We start from the raw sequence: 24,265 nt of genomic DNA on the forward strand, positions 1-24,265 counted from the left end.
ACAGCGGGGTTGAATTGCAGAATTTCAGTTTTAAAAGATGTTTCAGGGCGTTTACACCCATATCGGGTGAACAGTGAAGAACTCGTAGTCCGTTCAGCCTCGGGAGGAACATCATGTCCTCCAAGTTTTTCTGTAACGTCTACACACTTATCACACTTCAGCACTTTGACCTCATTGTGATTCATTTTTAACCCACAGAGCAGGAGTACAGAGCCAAAACAGATCCGTCCAAATAGTTTCACACTGCAGGTTTTTTTTTTTTACTTCAGCTCATCCATGTATATACTGTAAGCCAAAGTTGCTCAGATGTAAGGCAGAGATGATCAATCTGACGGAGGTTAAGACATCTCACTCCTACACTCAAATCTGAACCCCTCAGTGATGTCCGTCAAAAATCCTCTTTATTCTGTACCATTTGTTTTGTGCTGAGGAGCAACAAGACTATAAGTGATTTGGTTTTGGGGTGAAACTTTGCGCTCTTGCCTTTGAAAAAGGTAACAAAAGAACAAAATGTTCCAACAACTCAGTGAAGGGAGAGGGTGGAAGCTGTCACTCCGGCAGCAGGTCGTCTCCCAGCTCTTCATCTGCAAAGTCGTCCTCCTCCCCGCGTTTCTTGGCTCCCGTCTTTGGTCTCTCCATCTGAGGCCCCAGTGGGTCAACATATGAAGCGTCTGCAAATGAGATGATGATTTTATTGACGAGAGCATTTCTATGTACGCTCCTAAAGATCTACACACATGGTGTAAATCAGCACTTTAGAGCAAATGAACACCATGCTGTTAACAGCTTCTTAATGTCTGCTATCTGAGGTGCTGAAGACGACAACTAAGACGAGTAACTAAATATATACATCACAGAGTGTGAGTGTTCTACAGAAATGCTTGGACTTCAGACATCAGTGTAAAACCAATGACGATGTGCAGTAAACAGGCTTCATCCTTCAGACGGCTGCCTTTTAAAATCATCTTTTCAGGTAAAAGAAAGAAAATGTTCAATGCTCTAATCCAACTGTCTGATGCCTCCTATATCTTTTAACAATATTTTGGTCATCTTTTGTAAATTTCAGTATTTCTGTATTACACCTGCTGTATATGAAGTATGAGGACAGATGAGTATATTAGAAGACGGGGAGGACAGTGCTCGTTATCATGACAGAAGTATACGCTTGGAAATAAAAAACACAATTAAATGTTGAATAAAATGGGGAGTGTGAGATTGTCCTGCTGCCTCTGGATACGCCCGGTCAAACCCAGGAACAGGCAGTAAGAATAACTAGAATAACGATTTGAAACCAGCCAATTTTCTCGCTGATGGCCTCGTTTGCTTATGCAGGTCATACAGAGACACCAGTGTTACACTGAGAACCGTTTCAAAACCATTTAACAACTCTTTGTAGGACGTTCAATGTGGATGGGAGTTCCTCATCCATCTACAGTCATCTCTTAGAGCATCTTCAGTAACTGTTTCTGGGAGACATCTCTTAATCTTCAAAAGAATCTTCCTTACTTTGCGAGGTTGTTGGTAAACAAGGTTCTGATCCATCTGAAGAATTTCAGTTATCCAGGTACAAAGTGTCTCTAAGAACACCTTTTACGCCTTTTCATTTTTTTCCCTGTCCTTGTGTGTTTTATATAGTTTCTTATGCCTGTAAAATGTCTTCGAAAGTTAAAAACATCAAAGTCCACAGCAACAGAAGCTCCTCTCTACCACAGAAAACACTGCTCCTGGAATGCCTCGTCAGTGGTCCCGCCTTTAATTCTGTGACTTTTTGATATCACACTACATCACCGTGTCACATATTTACATGATTTATGCCTGGCAGCGAGGTTGGGACCCAACAACTTATTCAGCACAGCTGCTCTGTTGTTGTCAGCGGTGCTGGCTCAGGCATATGCTAGCTGACCAATTAGAGAAGCCTGGGTATTCAGGAAGGGGATCTTAAAGAGACAGGTGCTAAAACAGTGTCTTAGACAGAGGGGGAATACAGAGCTGCAGCACTGGACAGTCTGAGAAAAATGATGTTTTTTTTTTCTCACCCAGCATATAAACCTGTTTTTAAATGATTAACCTATAAATGAGCAGAATATCCTTTAAGTGTCATTTAGTGGCTTGAAAATGAAACAAATAGATAAATACTCTGTGTTTTGTGATTCTTTGTTCTCACAATTGTTAACAGCGACTAAAACTGCGACATTTTATGGCCAATAACAAACGGAAAAAAGGTGAAACTCGAGAAAAAAAAGGGATAAAAAAGAGGATCAGTGGGTGGTTTATATCATGTAAATTATTTCAGAGGAGAAGTGAGAGTGCGACGCAGGAAAAAACTATGTTTCCTCACCAATTTCTTTGGGGCTGCTGGCCTCGTAGGGCTCATTGGAACCAGGAAGTGACCTCATCTTGGCGCTCAGTCGCTCTCCTTTAGTGCTGTTGCTGCTGTGGCTGCTATCTGCACAGAACACACAAACACACAATCTGATGAGCAAACATACTGAATTATAAACCTTTAAAAGCATAAGCCATAAAACTGCAAGGCTCTTGTACATTTTTAATTTCAAAATACATTTTTGTAAATGCTTCTTAACGTTATAAATGTGTACGTTATAGACACTGTAAGCTGGAGAGGAAGCCATGTAGTTATCCAGCTCCATCCTGAACAATTTCAAACCCAACCAGACGGAGTCACAGCTTCACAGAGGTCAAACTGAAGACAAGTTCGTTTTCTCACATTCTGAAAAGTCAACATGGTGGAGATGTGAGAGTTTCATCTCACACAGACAGTTAGTTATGAATATGTGTGTGTGTGTGTGTGTGTATTTTGTACTTTCATGATTCAAAATGATTCAACAATTCATTTGAAACTTTGGTTTAAATCAGTGAGGTGCTGGTTTTATGTAATTTTACAGACAGGTCACTGAATTTAAATGAGGTGAAATGCTCCACACAAGAAAGAGATCCAATTTCTCTTGTTACCCTCCTTAACATTTGCTGTCAATCAGGGTAGTTTGACGCGTCACACGCTAATAATTCCCGTCAACCAACAACCGTTTGAACCATGAAATACTGAGGTTCCCTGGAAAGTTTTGAAAGGATTTTTTTTCTAAGGTATTCCAAAATAATACATATAAATTATTGATATAGTTCAATAAAAACCTATGTTCATTACTTGTGTGGTTGTATCTTGCGATGATAATGTACAGTTGTGACAGAATCATTTGGGAATCACAGGGTTTAAGTGACAAGTAACATGCTTCAGCTCAGCCTCACACCAATCCGTCTGAATTTCTAGTGAACGTTTGCTTTCGCCAAACCTTAAATCATAATCACCTTTTTTTTTTTTTTAATTGGTTGAGTTGCTTTAGCACGACAAAAAATGTGACAGCAGTGCACGCTACAAGAGTGTCTTTAAGCTCAGCTCAGGTCCCCCTTCATCTTAGACACAGAGCTGCTACTCTACACTCTTCAACGTGTGTGTGTGTGTGTGTGTGTGAGTGCTCGTTACAGGCTCAGATGACAGGCTGACAGAGCGATCTACTGCACTGAAGGACAGACGTGATTACAGACAGCAGCAGCCCACATCTGGCTGCCAGGTAGCCTTGGAAACTGACGAGCACAGAGACAGAAAGCTGGAAAACAGGAAGGAGGAGGAGGCCCCATATTCTACCTTCCTTCAGTCCCAAACATCTCACACGAGGCCCTCACATACTGCTGGCAAACTGAAACCTCTGCCTTTTCTCATTTTTCTTTTCTTTTCGTGGTGTTTTTTTCCTTTATAAAACACAAGTGGGAGACATGGAAAAAGAGCGATGACACGACAGGTTGGACGCCAGACTTTAAATCAATTGTGCCTAACAGTTTCCACAAAAAAAAGGTTTCAAAGCAGTTTTTTCTCAGCAGCACAGAGGCACTAATATTTCTGTGAAGGTTGACAACAACATCGATGAGTCAACTTTAAGGCTTTTGCAACTCACATTCCAGCCCAAACTTGTTTGGAAAAACACTAGAAGATCTTAAAGGGTCAAACGTCAGGACGACAAATGCTGGCAAACAGCTGTTTAATGATAACAACATTGCAACTCTAGACTTAATTTGTTGGTCAGAGAGAATAAGAACACAAGAGTTTAGGGGAAAAGAGAGAGTTAACAGTTAAGAGAAAAAAGAGAAATAAGAAAAATAAACATGAAAAACATTTAGGCACATGCCGCATCCTGCACCTCAGTCTTGCTCTGCGACAGTCGTTAGACCAGTTTCACATGAAAGAATACTGCAGCTTTGAATGCATGAGAAAACTAACAGCACCGACACACACTCAACTTACAGTGCTGCAAATACGCAGACTTTACAGAAAAGAGGGAAAACTCTCAGGTGCTCTTGAGGTTTTCTCAAATATCTGACAGAGGTTTGGGTGAACACTCCCCCTCCTCCTCCTCCTCGGTGCAAACACTGACCGCAGTCCAACATCACAGCTGCCTGTCAGCCAAGATTTCTGGAGCAGTTTCAGGTGTTTTGATGGAAACACTATACTTAGGTTTCACAACTTGAGTGTTTACCCACGGAAAATTGTTCTAAGGGCTTACTTCTGCTCTGCCAGTGCACAATGCTCAAAACTTCCCTCAGATCATATTCAGTAGTGAAAGGATTTGTTCTAATTTCAAGTACGATGTACTTAATACTTAAAAACATTATACAAAAGGTGAGGACTCTGGTATAAAGACAGTAAAACTGTGAGTTTTTCCATGTTTCTATTAAAATGTGCCTCATTAGATGAGGGACCAAATGTGCCACATAAGTAATTTTGCACATCAACACATTCAGCATTTCTCATGGAAAGAGAAAGACGCTTTGCACACTGCACGGCTCCAAATTTCAAATGTAGTCATGACAAACCTTCTCTTCATCAGACTCTAAGACATATTAAGTCAGAGATACAAAGACTTTAGATAACAAGTAGTCAACTTCACAGACTAGCGGACACCGTCTGATGAAGATGCAGATTGGCTGAAAATATCACATCTGTGGTGCATTTAATAATTTGGAATATGTGAGCCCTGCAGTGTGTGAGCCCTCTTCCTCTTTCACACATGATCTAATCTGGCTAATCAAACATCCGGCCAAGCAGCAACAGTTGAAAATTGATTTTTTGAGTAACACGATTACTTTAAAAACAAAACAGCCATGAGATAAACACAGGAGGTTTATGTGATTGATTAACAGATCGATTGAGTACAGTTGATAACATGGTACCCAGATCTAAATGTTCAATGTTGTCAATTCTTGTGGAGACTAATACTACAAATACTGATTCTCAGTTTCATTCTTGAGATGTTGTTTAACAAGAAAGTTCCACTTTTTAAAAAAAGGTTGTGTTGTCCAAGTGTTCTGAAGTTACAGACTTGCAGCTTTCACTTTAATCATTTGGAGTGAGAATCTTACATACCTCTCCCTGAGTCCAACAGTGGACTAAGTTGTTTTGACTCAGGTTGAGATTCTGGACAGCAAAGAGGAAGCAGCGTGAGAGTACAGATAGAGAGAGCCAGAGAAACAGAGCAGCAGAAAAACAAAAACAAAGAAAGAGACAAGAAAATATTACAGTCAGATTGAAAAGAATTCCGCACAAATAGAGAGAAACGTAAATAGCGCAGAGAGAAGCGGTGACACTAGCATCGGTGCATATGTCAGAACTAATTTGTATGCATTTTATAACTCTCTCACCTGCTTTAACATCCATCTCTGATGTGCCGTAAGAGAGTAAGAGAAGGGTTTGGGGTTTAGATAAACAACTTAAAGCGTCACAACCAATATTCAACAATGCAGTGGAACAAATGTGTTGGATGATGTTGTAAAAAGCTTGACAGATAAGTTTGCTCTGGCAGTACAAAACACAATGAAACAGTAAAAGCACACAAGTTTAAGGTTTTCTAATTTGATCTGTCAGGACACGGGGGAGTAATCAAAGTGCTGGCCCAGTGGAGCAGCAGGCACATTAACAGGTGCCTGATGTATGTATCTAACTACACTACAGGACGTTTAACTGCCCATGTGAGCAGAGCTGGGTCTCGTTACAGTTTTTGGCAACTCTCTAGTTTGTCTGGACTGCATTTAAAATCTGCTGATGAGCCAGCTTTCCAGTGTCGGAGCCAGTCTACAATATGCGTCTGTATTTGTTGTGGATGTGTAGTGAAGGGAAGCTGAGGCTGTGAAAGTGCATCTTTTCCAGTTTCTGCTGTTACTTTCAGCGTTTACAGGTTACCTAGAAAGATGTGAGGCTGGATGCAGAAATTAATTTAACCCAGGGGGAAGGTTACTCCGTCCAGGAGAGGTGTTCGACCTGTTGGTGACCTATCTAGGATAAGTTCCTTTTAAGGACTTCAAAATAATCTTAACATGACTCTGGTCACGACTCAGTGTGGTGTATCGAGGTATACCCATGATGCTGGCCTTCTTAGGAGAGCTGAGGACAGGTGTGGAGACGCCTGCTGCCCAGCAGCATGTGTGAGCAACAGGTAGAGGAGAGAAGGAAGTGATGACACGATGATAATGGGCTGAACAGTACCGATGAGCCTTTAAACTCTGACTTCACTTAAAACCACCAGACATAAATACAGTAAATGACCTGAGCATGTTTATATATCTGCTGAGAAGATAACTAGTTTCAGTGCTGATGTCAAAACAATACTTTTATAAAACCTTACTATGAGGAGTAGAAACAAAAACATCTAACTAAATAAACAAGCTGTCTTTGTTTTCATGACTGAATAAACTGAATAACAAACTGACCCTAAAGGACAACACAATTTATACTGTATTACTTTGTTTATATGTGGCGGACCCTGCCACCTTTCTAGCTTCAAACAGTGTTCTGAGACCTTATTTTCACTCTGAGAAAAAAACCCCACATATTCATAGTTAATACCTCATTAATATTGTAAATATCAAAATTAAGTTTGAATAGTTTTGCCTCTTTCTCAAAAGGGCACTGTGAAGTTTAGAGAAAGAAATTCAAAGATAAGAAGTTAACACAAGCAGCAGTGCAAGAACTTTGCTAATAGTGTCTTAAAAAGAAACAGAATCGCTCAGTTCTAGCTTTTTGTATTGAAGTTTTCAAAACTTATGCTACGAGCACATTTAAAACTAAAAGAGTATTGAGACCTGGAACACAGCCCTATTCGTACTAACAATATATGCACTCATGTTGGTGTTAGGGACAGTGTGTATACAGTAGGTGTTACAAAATGTGGAGTAATGTTTCAACCTCCGAACATTTTCAGACCTACACAATGACTCACCAGCGCTCCCGGCGCTGCCCTCTCTGCGACTTCTGGCACTGCCGTCACGCCCCGACTTCACCCTCTGTAGGAAGAGAGAAGGAGGGGGAGGGATGGGGATATCAAAATCTAATTACAGAAAAAATAAAAATTTCAAAGAATTTCTCCATTTAATAAAAGCATGCACTCCGAATGAACGGGCAGACACATTTCAGCCTCAATTTTCTGATTCCGGTCATTCTTCCAAAAACTGAGCCTGTGCACTTTTCACCTCTCTCTTTATTCATCTTCCCACTGTGTCACATGCCTTATGCCAGTTTTAATGGCAAGAAAAAAAAATGTAATAACTAATAATAACTAACCAGAAACATTTAAAGAAAATTCCACTGGAATTTGACAGTGTATAAATGTCACATTTAAAGAAGTCTGACATTTCCAGTTTGTGTTGAATAAACTCGGGGAGTACATGGCAGAGGCACTACCACAATGAGCAGTTAGCAACATGATGGACAAAATAAAGAGAACATGGATATGGGTATTTCCATTGTGAAGTAAAACATTTAACATAGACACAACTTAAGCTAGAGAAGTAATGTAATCTTCTTCAGATTAGTTTTTGGTTCTAATCATTCTCTTATTCATCACTACATACACACAGCAGTTATATCCGTAAGATCAGTTGTCTTCTGCTGTCAGTTTGGAGAATGAGAGAATAATGAGTCAACCCTCTGGCTCTGTCTGGGTCTCTGTCGGACTGTTTCTCTGCTCCAACGGCATCTCTGGGCTCGTTTAAAAGCAGCTGCTTGTCGTTTGATAAAATCATCTTCCTCATCTGTTCCTGGCTCTGATGAATATCACCACAGGACCGAGGCACACACTCTGTTACTTTGAATCTCCCCCTCTTCAAAACTTGACTGACCCCCAAAAACACTGACAGTTTTGTGGATCACAGGCCCGTCATAAATTTTGAGTTTGGAACTTAAGTTTTAGAGTCACCATCAATAGCAGATATTGCATCCTTTAACATAACATTGTACAGCTGAATTAATTTAAAGCAGCTTCAAGGAACCTTGATTCTTTGATTCAGGTGGCCCCTGTGGACAAAAGCCTTACGAACACGGCGGCTTCCTGTGGTAAAGATCTCGATCTGCCTAATGCATGAATTTGTTTTGGAAACAGGTGAAAAGAGAGGCAACACATTATTAATCCTATTTTTCTTTTTTTAAACACAACTGTTTGCAGGATGGATGGCAGTGAAATAATGTTTCCATTCGTGGTTATGTAAGACTAAGGGCACATTCACACTTGGCCCAGTTGCTCCGAATGTGCCGAAGCACGATCGTCCCTCCTTCTCAGCCCCTGATGGCCTGCACTCTTATTGCTCCGGTCGCATGAACAACACAGAGAACATGACTGTTACTTTAATGTCATTGTGCCTTATTTTGTGTAATTTTGGTCATAGACGGCCCTCTATATTCCAAGATTTCGTGATTATACAATGCGGCGTAATACATGATTATAGTTCATGTCCACGTTGCGCACCTGTGCTTGTGTTCGTCCATGAGCAACTGTACCTTGCCGAAGCACACCTCTTCCAACTGTGCCAGGGCCAAGAAAGTAAGAAAGTACAGTACGGAGCCCTCGCACTACAGTCATCAAACAAATGGGACCTTTTGGATCAAACATTCTTGGGCACGGTACACATTGCCTAACATGAGAGCGCCCTCAGTGCCATTTATACACCTGGGTCACATAAAAGTCCTGCAGCTTAAAGTTTCGGTTGCTTGGTAATAGTTATTCTGTTGAGCTTAAGCATAAATTGTCAACAATCTCTACATCCCTTTATAATAATAGCAAGATCAAAATCATAAATTACTAATAAGACAACAGACATGACAGAATGATCTGTGGTCTTGGAGTAACTATTTAAAGGGGAACTATTGGGTATGACTACTAGATATGTGAAAAAAAGATTGCCCTAAGTATTTTGTGCCTCCAGAGGGGGCTGTGGGAAGTCTGATTCTGCCACAAGTGACATTACATGAGGACATCTATCAGATGGGACTAAAATATATGTAATTTCTGCTTTGGTTAGGAGCTTATCCAAGACATGATTTATCAGATTTTGAGCAAGAATGCGTGGAACAAAAAAGATGATATCTCTGGTTATGCTGCTCCGTTCCGTTTTCTTTTCCGCTTATCCGTGAGGGTCGCGGGATGTTGCCGCTTTTCCCCCCTAAGGGGTTGCGGGGCTTACTGGGGCCAAATCCAGTTTCATTCTAGTGGCGTAGGCCAGGGTTCACCCTGAATGAGTCGCCAGCTCATCGCAGGACCCTTACTGATGGCAGTGGCTGCCTTCACACAAGGTGCCAACTGCACATCAGGAGCAACTTTGGGGTTCAGTATCTTGCTCAAGGATACTTCGACATGTAGCTCAGTCCCGCCCTGGGGAGCCGGGATTCGAACCAGTGATCTTCTGATCACCAGTCAACCAGCTCTACCCACTGAGCTACAGCCGCCCCTGCATCACCCTTAAACCTTTTTATCTAAACTGTCCATCATGAATCGGACAATTTGAATGTTGTGCAATGCAAAAAAAGGTGTACTCTTTCATGACAAAAATGACAAGACAAGAAAACGGGATACAAAAAAGAGAACTAAAGAGTGTGTTAGTGTGTTGAATATTCAATCACGTCTTGCAGGATCATATTCAGGCTGACTAATTTTCACACGTGTCTAAACCAGATACCAGAAACCAGAAATCGGATACAAGCAAATGGTGCTTACCAATCTAGAGACGTGCACATGTCCAGTTATTCTAACTAGTAAAACACACAACTCAAACAACTGTATGTCACATCAGACATGGTGACAACTTTCCAAACACAACAATGGTTTGAAATGGTCCAGAATAACTGAAAACCAGGTGTGAAACAGCTGTATAGCATCTGCTTTCCTCTGAACATTTCATGGAAAATCAACAGAAGAGAAAAACAGGTGTTTTTTTTCATGCGTTTCTGGAGCTGCAGCGACCACTGACCCATTTTATGGCAAAAGGACATGTGAATGTTTTCAATCAGTATGTTGTTGTCCAGGCACAGAGGAAAGGACGCCAAGACATTGGTGAGGAAAAGATGATGAATGAAAGCTCACGAAAGGTCTGACACATATGACTGCAAAACAGGCAGTTCATTCATGAGGCTGCATACTGTCTTTGAAAGGATGTAGCTGCTTTATTATGCTATTAAATTGTATTTTTATCAGTGGCATAACAATGCCCTAACTCACTGCCATGTTTTTTCCATACCATAAGATACCACAAGATATATTCTGTTTATTCCAAACAAACTGCAAATGTAAAAAACAAATAACTTCCTGTGTCCATCAAATTCCCAAGAAAACGCTATGGGACAGCAAGTAAAAAGAAAAACTGAAAAGGTGTGACAACCTTCATAGACATACCTGCTCTCTGATCTCCTTCATCTTCTCCACCTTCTTCAGCTTGGTGGTGTATTCTTGCACTTCCTTCAATCCCATGTCCGTGCACAGCCTCACCAAGAAACGCAGGCCTGGACAAACGCAAAACGTTTTTATTTTCTTCACCGTCAGATCAACAGATCATTTGCTGTCGTTGAAGATTTCAGTTGAAAATTGTCAAACAAATAGGACGAATTACATTCAACGTTTTCTGGAAACTTGCGGTGAATGTCTTTATATGTTTCCAGAGCTTTCTGGTAGTTTCCTGTAAAGAAAAAAGAAAAGGATTAGGTAAATTCATCACTAGTTTGTTCAGAAAAAGACAGACTAAGTCAATGGTCAATGGCTGTTAAGTGTTTCTCAAATGTACCTCCTCAGAGTCAGTAAAGGCACAACTGAACTTAAATAAATCACAATAAACCTTTACCAAGCTGCTTGCTAGTGGCTCAGGGACATGACATGTTTGGAAGGTGCGATGTGGCGTAAATCATTTATTCTGGTGTTCATTATCAAACTGACAGCAACCAGGTGCCAACATACAACTTAACTCTGCCATGAAAGCTCAAGAACAGAGACATTCTCACCACTTCTCCTGTAGCAGCTCGCCACCATTAGCTGCCACTTCACCTGGGTTGGTCTGAAAAACACAGCAAGAAAATATCCAGTCAGTACGAACATACAACCCTGCACTTAACTTTTTAATACCAAGTTTCTTTGTTCTTTACCAGAGAGATTAAAAGCTCTGAATTCAGCTGGAAGGCAAACAAAAGCAAATCATCTGTCCACTTAGTTTAATAAAGTAATAACTTCCAGATGAGAACAAGCCACATTGTTGACGAAAGAAGACTAAAAGCACATAAAAACAAGATGAAATTAGATTCAAAACAATTAATCATTTCAGAAAAATGTTTAACTAATACAATTTCCTAGATATTTCACAACATGATAGAAAAGCTCTTGGGATTTGACTCCACTGAAAACATACTATCAATTTCTCTGGCATTGAGTTGGAGATGGGCAGCCAATTTCTTAGATTATCATCAGTTTTACACAGATCTTTCTGATTTGTTACATATCATGCCATGTTCTTTCTTTACTTACTGTATGAGTGTGGCTCTTTCAAAGTACTGAATAGCCTTCTCACAGAACTGCGTCTCGATGTAGTAAGCCCCTAGCCACTCAATCACATCGATGTTGGAGGGAAAGTACCTGAAGGACTGAACAGCAACATCAATACTCTAAGGTGACCAAACACCAAATGTTAAGTAAATTAATTTGTCCATAGACAGAAAAACATTTAGTTATTCTCCTTGTACCTCATAGTAGTGCTGGAAAGCCTGAGACTTGTCACCCTCGCTATCATGCAGCTCTCCCAGTTTGGCCAGTGTCTGAGGGTCAGTGGGAGTCACACTGATGACCTGCATCAGCCACTCGATCGCCTGTTGGGGATCTTCCAAAAGCTCATAGATGGAGCCAGTGAGTCAAGGACCAACAGAAGCTCACATAAGAAGGGACAGAGACACAGGTTTGAATCCCTACATAAACATCTTCACAGCAACATCTACTGAAAATTGTAGCAGTTAACCCATGTGACACAGACTAAACACATACATAATAATTAACAACAAATCACATTTCTTATCATTAGGATACAGGTGTGCCAGCTGGTACATGACTTGTGCACTGTTCCTCAGAATGGCATGGAGCTTCAGGAAGCAGTCCAGAGCCTCCTCCAGACGATTCAGTCTCTTATATGTTAGACCTGGTACAAAAAGATAGGAGCCATAAACTGTATATCAACTTGGATTCTGAACCAAGTCAATTGATACCCACAGGTGTTCCCCTAAAAAAAGGTGACAAGTGAAGTCCGTACAGAGTACTTCATTTACTGTAGTGGACATTTCTAATATCAGCTGCTCCTAACTTCTTAGATGCTTCCCGATTCTCTGGAAAGATTATGAATTGATGAAAGAAACGCCATTAATCAGAATTAAATTCCAATAATCAACATTTTAATTGCCTGTAACAGTTTTGTAAGAGGGGACTGTACTTTCCTTACCACTGAAACAAACGTATGTAAACATGTGCGGTGCATCATACACCACTGTACTGTATCGTGGAGCTGGATATTACCCAGGTTGTAGAGGGCCTCAGTGCAGGAGGAATCGTTTCTCAACGCTTCTTTGTAGAACTCTGCAGCCTTCTCATAGTCTTGCTTGGCAAACACTGTGTTGCCCTTGTTGTTTAGTGCTGCCGGGTTGTAGCGATCAGCGTTCATGGCGAGGTCAGCGTATCGATCAGCCTGGTCAAAATCTTTCTCCTGTAACAAGCGGGAGGATTAGAGGGGAAGCATCTACTTGTGACAGCAAACACCCACAGAGCTAATGTGTCCTTGATCACTTGAACAATTTCTTGGCAAAAATTGTTGATTTTAATCAAGCATCACACTTCTGAGGGAATCTTTTCTCAATACTGGATGTGTGTTATTTGGAGAAGCTTTTGATTAGTCAATGAGAGGATCTTACCAGGTAGTACAGGAAGGAGAGGTTGGTGGCTGCTGCACTCTTCACCCTGCTGTCCTTCTTCTCAAAAGTCTTGAGAGTTTCCACTGCCTGAATACACATAACAAAAGGTGGTCAAGATAAATACTACACAGCAATTCCACCAATCTCCCCACAGTACTTCACATCTACAAACAAAAAACCCTAGTTTTATATACACCTTAATTTTTAGAATTCCATACATTTTCCTGGTGAAACCATGATGGGATCCGAAACTTCAGGTGTTCATTATGAATAATGCTGAGCCATCACATCTTTAATCAATGTTTTTTATATCAGCAAATTTGACAATGTGTCAAATGTGTAGTTAAATGTATGTTTTGAAAAAAATACAGTATATAAAACAGACCGGAAGGACTACAAACACAAAGTAAATCCAAGCATTATTATAAAGAGTTTAAAGATAGTTAGTGGCAGGATGCTGCAGTAGTTTATCTAATGAGCTCAAGATATCTCAGACACAAAGAGTACATGTGTATAATGACACATTTAACTAGTTATTATGCCACTGTAAGAACATTACATACTAGAGAGACTATCCAACAGGCTACACCCACCGCCACCACCACCATATCTGTGAAGAGTATAAAAGCACCACACACACGCATCAGATGTACATGGAGCTCCAACGTGTTCAATATTAAAGACATACATAGAGGATTATGAATTAATCACATGAATACATTGTGAAAATATATCTAAATGAATCAATAATTTGCGAAACAATTTCAATTATTTCTGTCTTTTTTGTTTATGAAGCAAGTCATGGTGCTATAATTACTGTGAAAATATCAAATCACTCAATCCATAGAGAAATGCACAGCCCTGTATTCATAAACACTGCCTTTAAAAAAGCCATCAGGACTCCTGTAAGGTTGTGATGTAACAGCTATACAGTCACCAGATTTGAGGCTGTGGCCTGTGAGAGCTGACCAACTAGAACAGACTGGGCTTTTTGGAAGCTTTTTGAATTAGGTACGAAAATGGAGCGTTCAGACAGAGGGTGAATAGAATATAATTAAACTAGAAAAATGCTAACATTTTCTAGCAGGCACCAATAATCGGTATGAAATGAGTATGATCCTGAAAATGGGCATTAATATGGGACCTATAAGAAATTACCGAAACCAAAACTTATGATAATGAAATATTGCTTCATCCTTCTTCTTTTCATATTGATTCAGAATAATGTTTGAATTGTTGTTAATCTAGCCAACGGCAACACAGTGGCTTGATTTAGGAGGAGTTTTTGAGCTTACTTATTTAAGAGAGGCAGAGGATATGTGATTGGCTGAAGGGTGAGAGGGTAGGTTATTATTTTTTTCAACTGTATCTTTAATTTTTTTAATATTGCAAATTTGGAGTTCCATAAATATAAAGTGTCAAGAAAGTTGGTTAGTGAAGTTTTATAGAATTGGAAAAGTGCGATCAGTGTTCTACTGTTGGCCTCAGAGCCACTCCACTCAGTGAGCGAACCATGGTTATAATTTCCTTTCTGCCCTCAAATTTTCCTTTCTGGTCCGCAGTAGCTGCTTCTCCACCTTGTCTTGGCATTGCCGTTATTTGGAAAAGGCATGCTTAAGGAAGAACATGTTGGGGGAAAATAACAACACAATCTAAATGTGAACATGGAAACAGAAGACACACATACCTCAACCTTAGGCATGCAGATGGGAAGGAAACAAGACAAAAGCAAGAGAAAATGGAGGGCAATGAGAAGTGGAAAGATTGATGCTGCACACTTATGAAACAGCCTTAACTGGAGAAAACAGACAGATATAAACAACCCTAGGCAATAACTGTATGGAAACACAATGTTGTTAAAAAGGATGGAAAAAACAAATATAAAAGGATAACAAAGACCAGATCATCCACATGTTACATATGTTTAAAGCGAAATACCACTCATTTTGAGTGAAACTGCTACCCTGAGACACACAGTTTTTCTGAGCTTTCACAAGAGTACCTTTGAGGTTCAGAATTTGAACACAATTATACAACAGTCACAATAATAATAAAAAAAAAAACATGTACAGCAAAAAGGTTTGAAACAAACATTTCATGTAAATCCTCAAATATAAAATCTCAGTTATATTTTATCTATCTACAAAGGCATAAGGCAGTACATTAGAGACTTAGCACAGTTTAGCTCTAGATGTTGATCTAGATGTTGAAGTCAAAGGAGTGCAATAAAAAAGAAATAATTTGTAAAAGAGTAAGAAAGATTGTGGAAATGCAGTAAAGAAGAATAAATAAATGAAAAGAAAAAAATACGGGGTAAAATAAACAAATAACATAAAAATAACTAGATAGAATATTATATATATGTATCTATATATATTTCCACATGTATTGTATAAGAATAATAATAGAATAAATGGTAAAATATAAAGACAACTAAAATATATCATGAAGAATAGTTGTCAGCAATTCAGTTTATTTTTCTTCTTTATTTCTTTCTTCATAAGAATATATAGAAAGAAAGAAATGTGAAAATAAACTTAATTGCTGACAATTATTCTTTGTTATATATTTCAGTTGTCTTTATATTTCAACATTTATTTCATTATTCTTTTACAGATGTATTCTTTATTATGGCAAACCTGAGACTGCTCTAAAGAGTGTTGTGACTATGTGATGTAAAGCTTTTAGTTGCCCTTGCTTTGCTGTCACTGTGGCGACAAGCATAGCTAAAGCAGCTACAAGCCTTAATTGAGTGGCATTGCCCTTTATATTGTTAAGACAAACATTCACCTGGTTGAAGTCTTTCTGTCTGAGGTAGGTGATGGCTTTATTTATCTCGAGATCATTGGCGAGCTCAACATACTGAGAACTCTTCACCATATCCACACACCTAAAAAAGAAACAACCACACATGTGCACAGTGTAATACTCAATGCATTTTGTCACATCATATCATGCTACTGCAAATGAAATACCTGGCATACATTTGTTTTATCTAAATTTGACCAAAACACCAGGTGCATGAGAGCTGTTCTGTAGATTTTGTTTGATTTTGTTAACTAGTAATATGTCTAAGTTTCAAGATGATTCTTTATGTTTATCTGTGGCTGCACACTGTATGCCCTCTGGTGTTAAAATGTTTGGATGAAAAACAAACACATCAGTAACAAACCAGTCAAATCCAGTTGCAAAAGAGGTTTCAATGGCCGGAGCAATGAGCTTGGCTGCAGTCATGATGTACTTCTCAGTCAGGACTTTTCTATGGACAGTAAACAGGGAGAAAACAGGAGAGGGATTAAGAAATAAATGGTACAAAATCCAAATATTTGAAAAAACAAATAAACAATACTGTGCTCTAATGCAGTGTGTTGTGTTTTTGTGGAGGAGAGGAGAAAGTGTCAAAGGTGTTTTGTTATTAAAAACAACTTATGTGGCTTATGTGTTTGTGTGATGTGAGATTTGTCTTACAGATCTCTCTCCATCTGGTGAAGTTTGTCATTCTTGATGGCCTCAATGACCATATTTGAGTTGGTGTCATCCTGAGAAAGATGACAGGACAAGGTTCACATTAAGATGGTACAGGCACCACATTTAACAATCCTGAGCACTTTGTTTTGAATATTAGCCATCTGCATATGGTGTGTTTTGACATATACAAGAAAGTAGAACAAGAGTAGTAAAGAGCAGTAATACTAAACATTTGACAAGCTGCCATTAGGTTCCTCTTAGTCAATGTAAGGTTTTGGGAAACAAAACTGAGCTTCCCTGCAGTCGTCAACAGAGTTAATTCTCATTGAGATGCATTTTCAGCCAGGTAACAACTATGTGTGAGGCTTTTTGGACATTATGAATTAATCTGCAGAAGACAGTATGAGATATGTAATTCCCAAGAATTGTTCTGCACCAGATTTTCTCAATATTGAATACAACGGATGCAGATAACTGATTGAAGCATCGCTTGAAACAAGACAAAAAAGCTACAGTAAGAAGTCGATGTAAAGGGGATCTCCGAAAAAACTGTGAAAATCTACTCAATAGCAAAATCAACCTCTCTTTTGAGAGCAAAGACAGTTGTTGTAATTGTGGGACCATTTAGATGTACACAAATTCAAAACAATAAACATAAACATGAAATAAAATAATATCTGATCATTTGTTCTTAGCTATGTTGTTGTTTTGTTCTACTGTCACATGAGTGTGAAAATAAAAATCAATAAAAAATTTAAGAATTAAAAACATATTTAGTTGCAAGACTTTAATGACTCCATAAACATCCAGGTCAAGGAAACTGCTTGTTATTCTAGGAAAGTTAGGAAAGTTAACATTAGCGATGTGGCTAATAGCTGGACGGATTAAGAACAGAGATCGAACTACAGAAACTACAGACGCATGTGCACACACACACACACAAACAAACAAACAAACAGATAAAGGGCTAATAACCTGTTTATTACTTGGTATAAATTAAATTCATATACATATTAGTGTTACTCACATTAGATGGGATGTACTTGTCTTCATCATCGATGCCCAGAGGAACAGAGATGAGCTTCTGAAAGGCCTTCTTCATCCTCTCCCTGTCACCAATAGCATAGTAGCACAGGATGAGGTTGAAGCCCGTCTTAATGTTGGGGCTCTCACTCATGATGTGCTCGAAAGATGTTATGGCATCGGAGTACTGGCCCATACGGACAAAGACCACACCAATATTCTGCATTATCTTGATCCTCATTTCCTTGTGAGCGTTTGAGATCTGATCCAGTGCCATTCGGTAGAACTTGATGGCTTTAGGGTAGTTCTTCTGCTTTACATAGATGTTGGCCATGTTGACTTTCAAACGTCCTGAAGAGCAGCACAGACATAGTTTATGGGAAAACCACAGCAAAAGTACAACGGACACAGCATGAAACATGAGTTTAACTTTGTGTCGGTGATCTGGGGAAATTTTGACCATTGGGGGAGACAAAAAGAAAAGGAGACACAAAAAACATAAATGATTGGTGATGAAACAAAATAGCCAAAGGGCCAAAGACCCCAGGTTAAGCCTCCAGTCAGGTATCGAATTCTTATGAGATGCAGAATAGTGCTGTCACGATACCAAAATGATGACTTCGGCCTGATACCTGCCTAAAATATCTCGATACCGATACTAAAATGATACTGCGGAGGAAAACTAAAACATCATCAAAAGTAATGGAATAAAATATTAGATGACAGAATGTGGAACTTAAAATGATGTATTTCTTTTTATTAATTAAAACACTTAAAAAAGTCAAAATAAAAATATATATTTTTGTAAAAGCTGCTGAGCTTTATAGCTACTTAACCTGTTAGAACAACAATTAAATGATTATGCAGCTGTTTAACTTAGCTGCCAATGTGGTTACAAGCATCTCTGCATCCAAGAAGACAAGTGTCTTCTTGTTTTGTTTATTTGTCTTGTTTGCGCTCAGAGATTATTAAATAACCTGATTTTCCATTAAAAGCTCAGTGATTGTAGTATTGTATTAACTACAATTTATTCAGCATAAAAATAATGAACATAAATGACATTAACTGTAAGTCTGGCAATTCATAAAATAAGATAATACTTGATTTTTCCCACAAAGGGGAATTTTGCAATTTGCATTTCATGTTGATAAAGTTCAAAGCCTGGACTATTAGCCTTCAAACTACATTAGTGCACTAAAGTGCAACACAAATGACCCAGATATGGTGGAGGTCTGTGCTCTAATCAGACCATTCTCTAATAAGATAAATTACAATTTATATTATAAATTATTGACAAAAATGTACATGCTATGATTATATTACTAGTGCTGGTTGACTTAAAATAGATCATTTATAAGTGGTGTTGTTGATCAGCATACTTATGAACACCAGCGCATGTTATAGTAAAGTTCATGTTACCAGTGTGAACGTTGAGCTTGCATATTGTGTGTTAACTAATTGTGTGGAACCACATCGGACTGTTAAACAGTTAGCTTTACCCCTGACTGCCCCGTGCAACAAATTTATGTTATCTATCACTAACCTGCAGCTCTTTGAACTCTTTGAACAAGTCTGCATGTCTGTCAGCTAGATGTTTTGCCAGGTTGGATGTGTTGGCTGTCTTGGTCATTACGGATCTAAAGCATCGTTTACAGACGGGCTTTGTGGTGTCCGTGGACTTGCCCTACTGTCGGCAATGTTAGCGAAATATTTCCATATTTCGCTCCGTGCGTCTGCTTTTTCAACAAGCCTAGGACGGTTGGCAGGAGCTGGCAGGAGCGGTACGGCTGGGTACCGCAGTACCTTTCCAGTATCGGTTTTTGAGGTTTACCGTGCAAAACTAAACCAGAATCAAATATTTTTGACTGAATATATTTGAAAACATGAGATTTTTCTTTATGGATTTGAGGGCAGCCACAGTTTAAACACATCTGCAATACGAAGCTGAGGGTTTCTGCTCACCTGCATTACTGAACATCTTGTTCTTCACAATGACCTGGTAGGTGTTTAAGGCCTCTGGGTACATTTCATTGTTCACATATTGGTTGGCAAGGTTGAGCAAAACCTGGTAATGACAGAAATGTTCAATATTTTGAAACCAAATAATGGAAAACAGGCAACGAAGGCAGGAATTGATTCAGAGAATCCAACTCCAAAATGTAACTTGGCTTTGAAGACAGTGGGCTTAACCACTCATCTATATCATGTTGGCTAAAGGTTTCCAGATACTTCCTTTACTGTGTTTCCATCTAGCATGAAAATATCACTACATTAGAAAGAGACAGAATTCCCACTGTTTTCTGAAAACACATGTTGTGTAGGAACATATAAACTAAATGTGACAAGCTTGCATATACAGCAGCTGTTATTACTTTGCATTCCTAAGCAAATGTGGGCGGTGATATAGGGCTGCAGAATATGGTAAAAAATAATAATAACCATACTGTGATTATTTTGACATATTACAATACTGATATGATTCACAATTAGTGAAAATGATTATTTTTGCATCACAATTTTTAACTTCTACAAAAAAGCTATTGAAAATGTGACGATGTGATATTTGTTGGTATGTTCTGGAGAACAAGATTTATGAGCCAGGACATCTCTGCAGCACTACAGTACCTCATTATAATGCTGTTTGTCACACACTTTACCTTTAACAAAAAACTACTGCTTCTGTCATTGGGATATTTTACTAAGCTATATTATAAACATGTATTAAATATATATTTGAATATATTCCCAATGTCCTAATTTGATTGTGGTCTGTACAAAGACAATAAATGCTTTCTATTCTATTCATTTTTGATAATATTTTAAGTAATTGTGCAGCCTTAATTTCTTATTCTGTTTGATGATAAACTTGGAGAAATTAAAAGTTTCAAACCAGAGTCTGATAGTAAGCGCTTCTCTCTAGAACAATTGGCATTTTAAATGAGAACTGCTCGAGCTCTTGCTCTCTCTATCATACTTAGCAAAGTAAAAAACAAGAGGTCATTTTTTTCCTTCAGCAACGGTTACAAACCAGGCTTAAAGAATGGTTTTCCCAATAGGTGGGACTAAAACTTCTTAGGCATATCATTTAAGAGTGTGTGAAGTAAATCCTCCATCATTTGACTTTCAGACACTGGACTAATTATTAATATTCAGCGGTTTTACTTACAGAGTAGGTGAGGTCTAAATTGATGTTGTCAGCATTGCCAGACTGTTCCCTCTGTCTCACCAGCGCTCTCTCCTTCTTCCCTGCTTCTTTGGCTTTTTCAAGAGCCTGTAGGGACACATCACATGCACACACAAAGACACAACCACCACACATACACAGGTCAGAAGTTGTGACACTAGTCACGTCAAGTCCCTTGACTGATACAAAATGTATCTGCAAGAAATTACAAAACCCTTTATGAGAAAGCATTTGAATGCTTCAGCTATAATGGATTTTTGTTGCACTTAATGACAATTACAAAATCAATCGCTTGTTTAATGATGCAATATGTAAGAATTGGCGACCTGTACATGTTTAGATAAATGAGTGTGAACTCTCCTGGTGCAGACAAATAAACAGGTTTCACATGCCTGCAGGGGGAGACAGAGACCTGAGGAGTGCTCACACAGGCTGCTGATAATCATAAGATGGGAGGATGGTTATGGAAGGTGGTTGCAATCCCTGCTGCTGTACATTACACACACAAAGTTCACCCCACTTTTGGGAGCTTGGCCCTGATTATGTATCAATCATAAAATATATCAGGGGGAATGATCATAATCTTACAATCATGTTGCTGCCATCCACAATGTTCTTGTGTCCAGGGGATAGTTAAGTTAAAACACTGACTACGGTCATCATTATGTGTACAAGCATGTCCACACTATAGCATGATATTGCCTGAAGAAAAAGGGGTCTAACTGCCAAAGTTGCCCTCAACCAACAAACCAAAAATACAGTTATAATGCATGAATCAAATCAAAATTATCAATATATGAAAGTACACAGGGATGAAAAGAGTTTTATCTGGGTTAAATTAGCTAGAAAGTGTAATTGCCCTTTGACATTAACCTGACACTCAGCCCAGTGTGCTGGAGTAAAGTGCTGACACAATGAAAAAATTAATCACTATTTACTGCCTCACTGGAAGCCAAAGTATCCAAATCCGCATAGCCATTATTACTAACAGTAGGTTAAAGAATGACAGAGTCTGACCAATTGTAAGGCTCCTCTGCTCTGTGCCATGCAGCTCTCTTCTATCAGGTCATTCACTTTCTTCTCCAGAATCTTAATCTTCTCCTCTGGCCTGCAAGACAACACATACAGCAATACAACGGGTGATATTGTTGCTTGAAGGCAAAAGACTTTTCTCATTCTGCTCCCCAAAACATGGCTTTTTAGAGATGGTTCAGTCATGACCGAGTGTTGGAAGCATGTTTTTTGTCATATTAATTGCTCATACATTCGCTTTGGACATAAGAATTATCCTTATTATGAATGGATATGCGTCTTTAGATCCTAAGTTCAAGATGTGCTAGAGCATCTAAAAAACCTACATGCAGGTACTTCTAAGAGGATAACACTAATCTTTAATGATGCAGGGATAATCTTTAACAAACACTGGAACAGACAAATCAGTTTAAAGAGTGACAACTCACGTGTCCTCATTCTTTGCTTCAAGGGCAGGTGCAGGTCCTCTGGACTGGCCCAGAGGGTCAAAGGTTGAGCCTGAAAATACAAATAATACTTATCATCAGTGTCACAGGAATACTATATTGTTTAAATAATAACCATAGGTCCTTATACATATACATGGAGGTTCATAATTATAAAAAGAGCTAAATTTCCTTGGGTTTTTAAAGACTACAACCAGTTTAAATGAGCATTTGCCCTGCATGATAGCTCACTGATATCTGCGTTTGAGTGTGTCACGTATGACACCTTGTAAACATTGGTAATGAAGCCATTTACCATTCAAACGAAAAGCTACAGAATCACCAGCCAAGTGATAGTCATGTGCTGAATCAAATCAATGCATATGTAGCAAGAGTAAATCACCAAAATGGATGTCATAGAAAATGTTTGCTTCAGCCTCCTTTGAACTCACCGCGGGTCAGTGAGGAGGTGTAACCTGCTGCTCTGACGGCAGTCATTGGTCGGGCTGCACCATCCTGTCACATTTGAAAAAGCAAATAATACAGAAAAAAACAGTACAATATGTAGTAATGGCTTGCCTTATATGCTTAATTTTCACCTTTCTGTTTTTTAAACAAAAACAGAGCCATTATCTAAGTTGAGTAATATGATAGGACGTGTTGAACTTGAACTACATAAATACACAATCGTAAAGAGAAAAACCCATAACAAAACCTACATTAAACCACCAAACTTCAAATTCTGAGATTAACCACTGTCAAATAACATGTAATGATGACTATGGAGGACCCTAAATGCACCATTGATTGATCAATCCAACTCACCTGCACAGCTCCAGTCACAGGTCTGCCCATCGAAGAGACCATAGGAATCCGAGACTTCATGAAACAACAAGTATGAGGTTATTGTGAGTGTTTGTTGTTTTTAATCCTGTAATTTGTTTTTGTGATTAGATCAGATCATTTATGCCTTTTTTTCCCACACAGAGCTCTGAAGAAAGTCTGTGGTGATCAATATGTTACTTTATTCTGCTTTAATAAAGGTCTTGAAAGGACAAACAGTGTGCAAGACTCTCCTTTATGACAAGACTACTTGAGGTGCAAGTGATTGCAAGACTTACTCCAAAGGACGTTGCCAAAGGCCGAGCTCCAATGGCAGTGCCAGGAAATTTGGCAGTCATCTGATTAAATAAAGGATAGTTTTTGATTAGTATTTGTTAATAAATAAGACATTTTTTCCTTCTTTCTCTCTCTCTCTCTCTCTCGTTGTGTATCACACACACAATAAAATCATTACTTACCGGAGGTCTTCTTCCATGACTTGTCCTCACTGCTTGCTGGAAGCCCACATCGTTCTCCAACTCCTTGAAATCGGTCAACATTAGTCTTTATCCTTCTTTACATACCCAAATGTCCAAAACAAAAGTAGGCACTGTGACCACTTAAGATAATTAACAACGTACATTTCAAAGTATTTGTGTTGTCATTCGCCACCTCTCCACATACTATGATAGGTATCATTAATTGTATCATTGTTAGCTTTACACTTCACTGCAAACAGCTTTGAGCTATCAGCCAACTCTAGGGCTAGCTAGTTAACGTTAGCATACAACTCACCTCGGAGTCAAATGTTGGGTTATAGTCGTTGTAACCGGAATAAAGATCATCCTCCTCCATGGCCAGATGCACATTTTCCATTTCTCTCTCTCCAGAGAGTCTGTGTAATGCGAAAAAACAGTCGTCTGAGAGAAGCAACAACTACGATGGTTTGTTGTCGTTTTATGAACAAATCCCACAATTCAACGCGGCGTAGGTGGGACACTCTCGTCCGCAAGCTCTGATTGGTTACCTAAGTGTCAATCATGAATT

At 38.9% G+C, this 24,265-nt stretch overlaps 1 protein-coding gene across 10 annotated transcripts; it reads right to left on the minus strand.

Annotated features, from left to right (window-relative positions):
- Window positions 1-365: 365 nt before the first annotated feature.
- On the minus strand, window positions 366-24,209 carry ift88 (intraflagellar transport 88 homolog). 10 transcript variants are annotated; one of them, XM_030428771.1, is made up of 28 exons: window positions 24,014-24,209; window positions 23,698-23,760; window positions 23,518-23,577; window positions 23,222-23,275; window positions 22,849-22,912; window positions 22,400-22,469; window positions 21,957-22,047; window positions 20,922-21,026; window positions 19,718-19,820; window positions 17,760-18,106; window positions 16,733-16,803; window positions 16,437-16,523; window positions 16,055-16,154; window positions 14,952-14,957; window positions 13,265-13,351; window positions 12,873-13,059; window positions 12,393-12,501; window positions 12,056-12,206; window positions 11,841-11,956; window positions 11,324-11,376; window positions 10,939-11,004; window positions 10,725-10,831; window positions 7,284-7,347; window positions 6,423-6,470; window positions 5,710-5,727; window positions 5,435-5,485; window positions 2,339-2,446; window positions 366-671 (listed from the first exon to the last, which is right to left on the minus strand). In XM_030428771.1, exons 1-28 carry the CDS (start codon window positions 24,092-24,094, stop codon window positions 550-552), a joined length of 2,589 nt encoding a protein of 862 aa, XP_030284631.1. In that variant the 5' UTR covers window positions 24,095-24,209; the 3' UTR covers window positions 366-549. The 10 variants fall into 10 exon arrangements, with proteins under 10 accessions (XP_030284631.1, XP_030284630.1, XP_030284632.1 ...); XM_030428770.1 differs by having other exon boundaries at window positions 6,423-6,473; XM_030428772.1 differs by lacking the exon at window positions 14,952-14,957 and having other exon boundaries at window positions 6,423-6,473.
- Between the last annotated feature and the right edge of the window lie 56 nt (window positions 24,210-24,265).

This window comes from Sparus aurata, chromosome 9 (assembly GCF_900880675.1).
Source record: "Sparus aurata chromosome 9, fSpaAur1.1, whole genome shotgun sequence".
Classification (NCBI taxonomy): domain Eukaryota; kingdom Metazoa; phylum Chordata; class Actinopteri; order Spariformes; family Sparidae; genus Sparus; species Sparus aurata.

Bases quoted from the DNA above. Each gene is read 5' to 3' on its own strand.
- ift88 (XM_030428770.1), bottom strand. From the start codon at position 24,094: ATGGAAAATGTGCATCTGGCCATGGAGGAGGATGATCTTTATTCCGGT. The intron at 16,804-17,759 runs GTGAGTAACACT...CATCTTTCTCAG, and splicing joins ACAAGTACATCCCATCTAAT to GATGACACCAACTCAAATAT. The intron at 12,502-12,872 runs GTAATATCCAGC...TTTTTGTACCAG, and splicing joins TGAGGCCCTCTACAACCTGG to GTCTAACATATAAGAGACTG.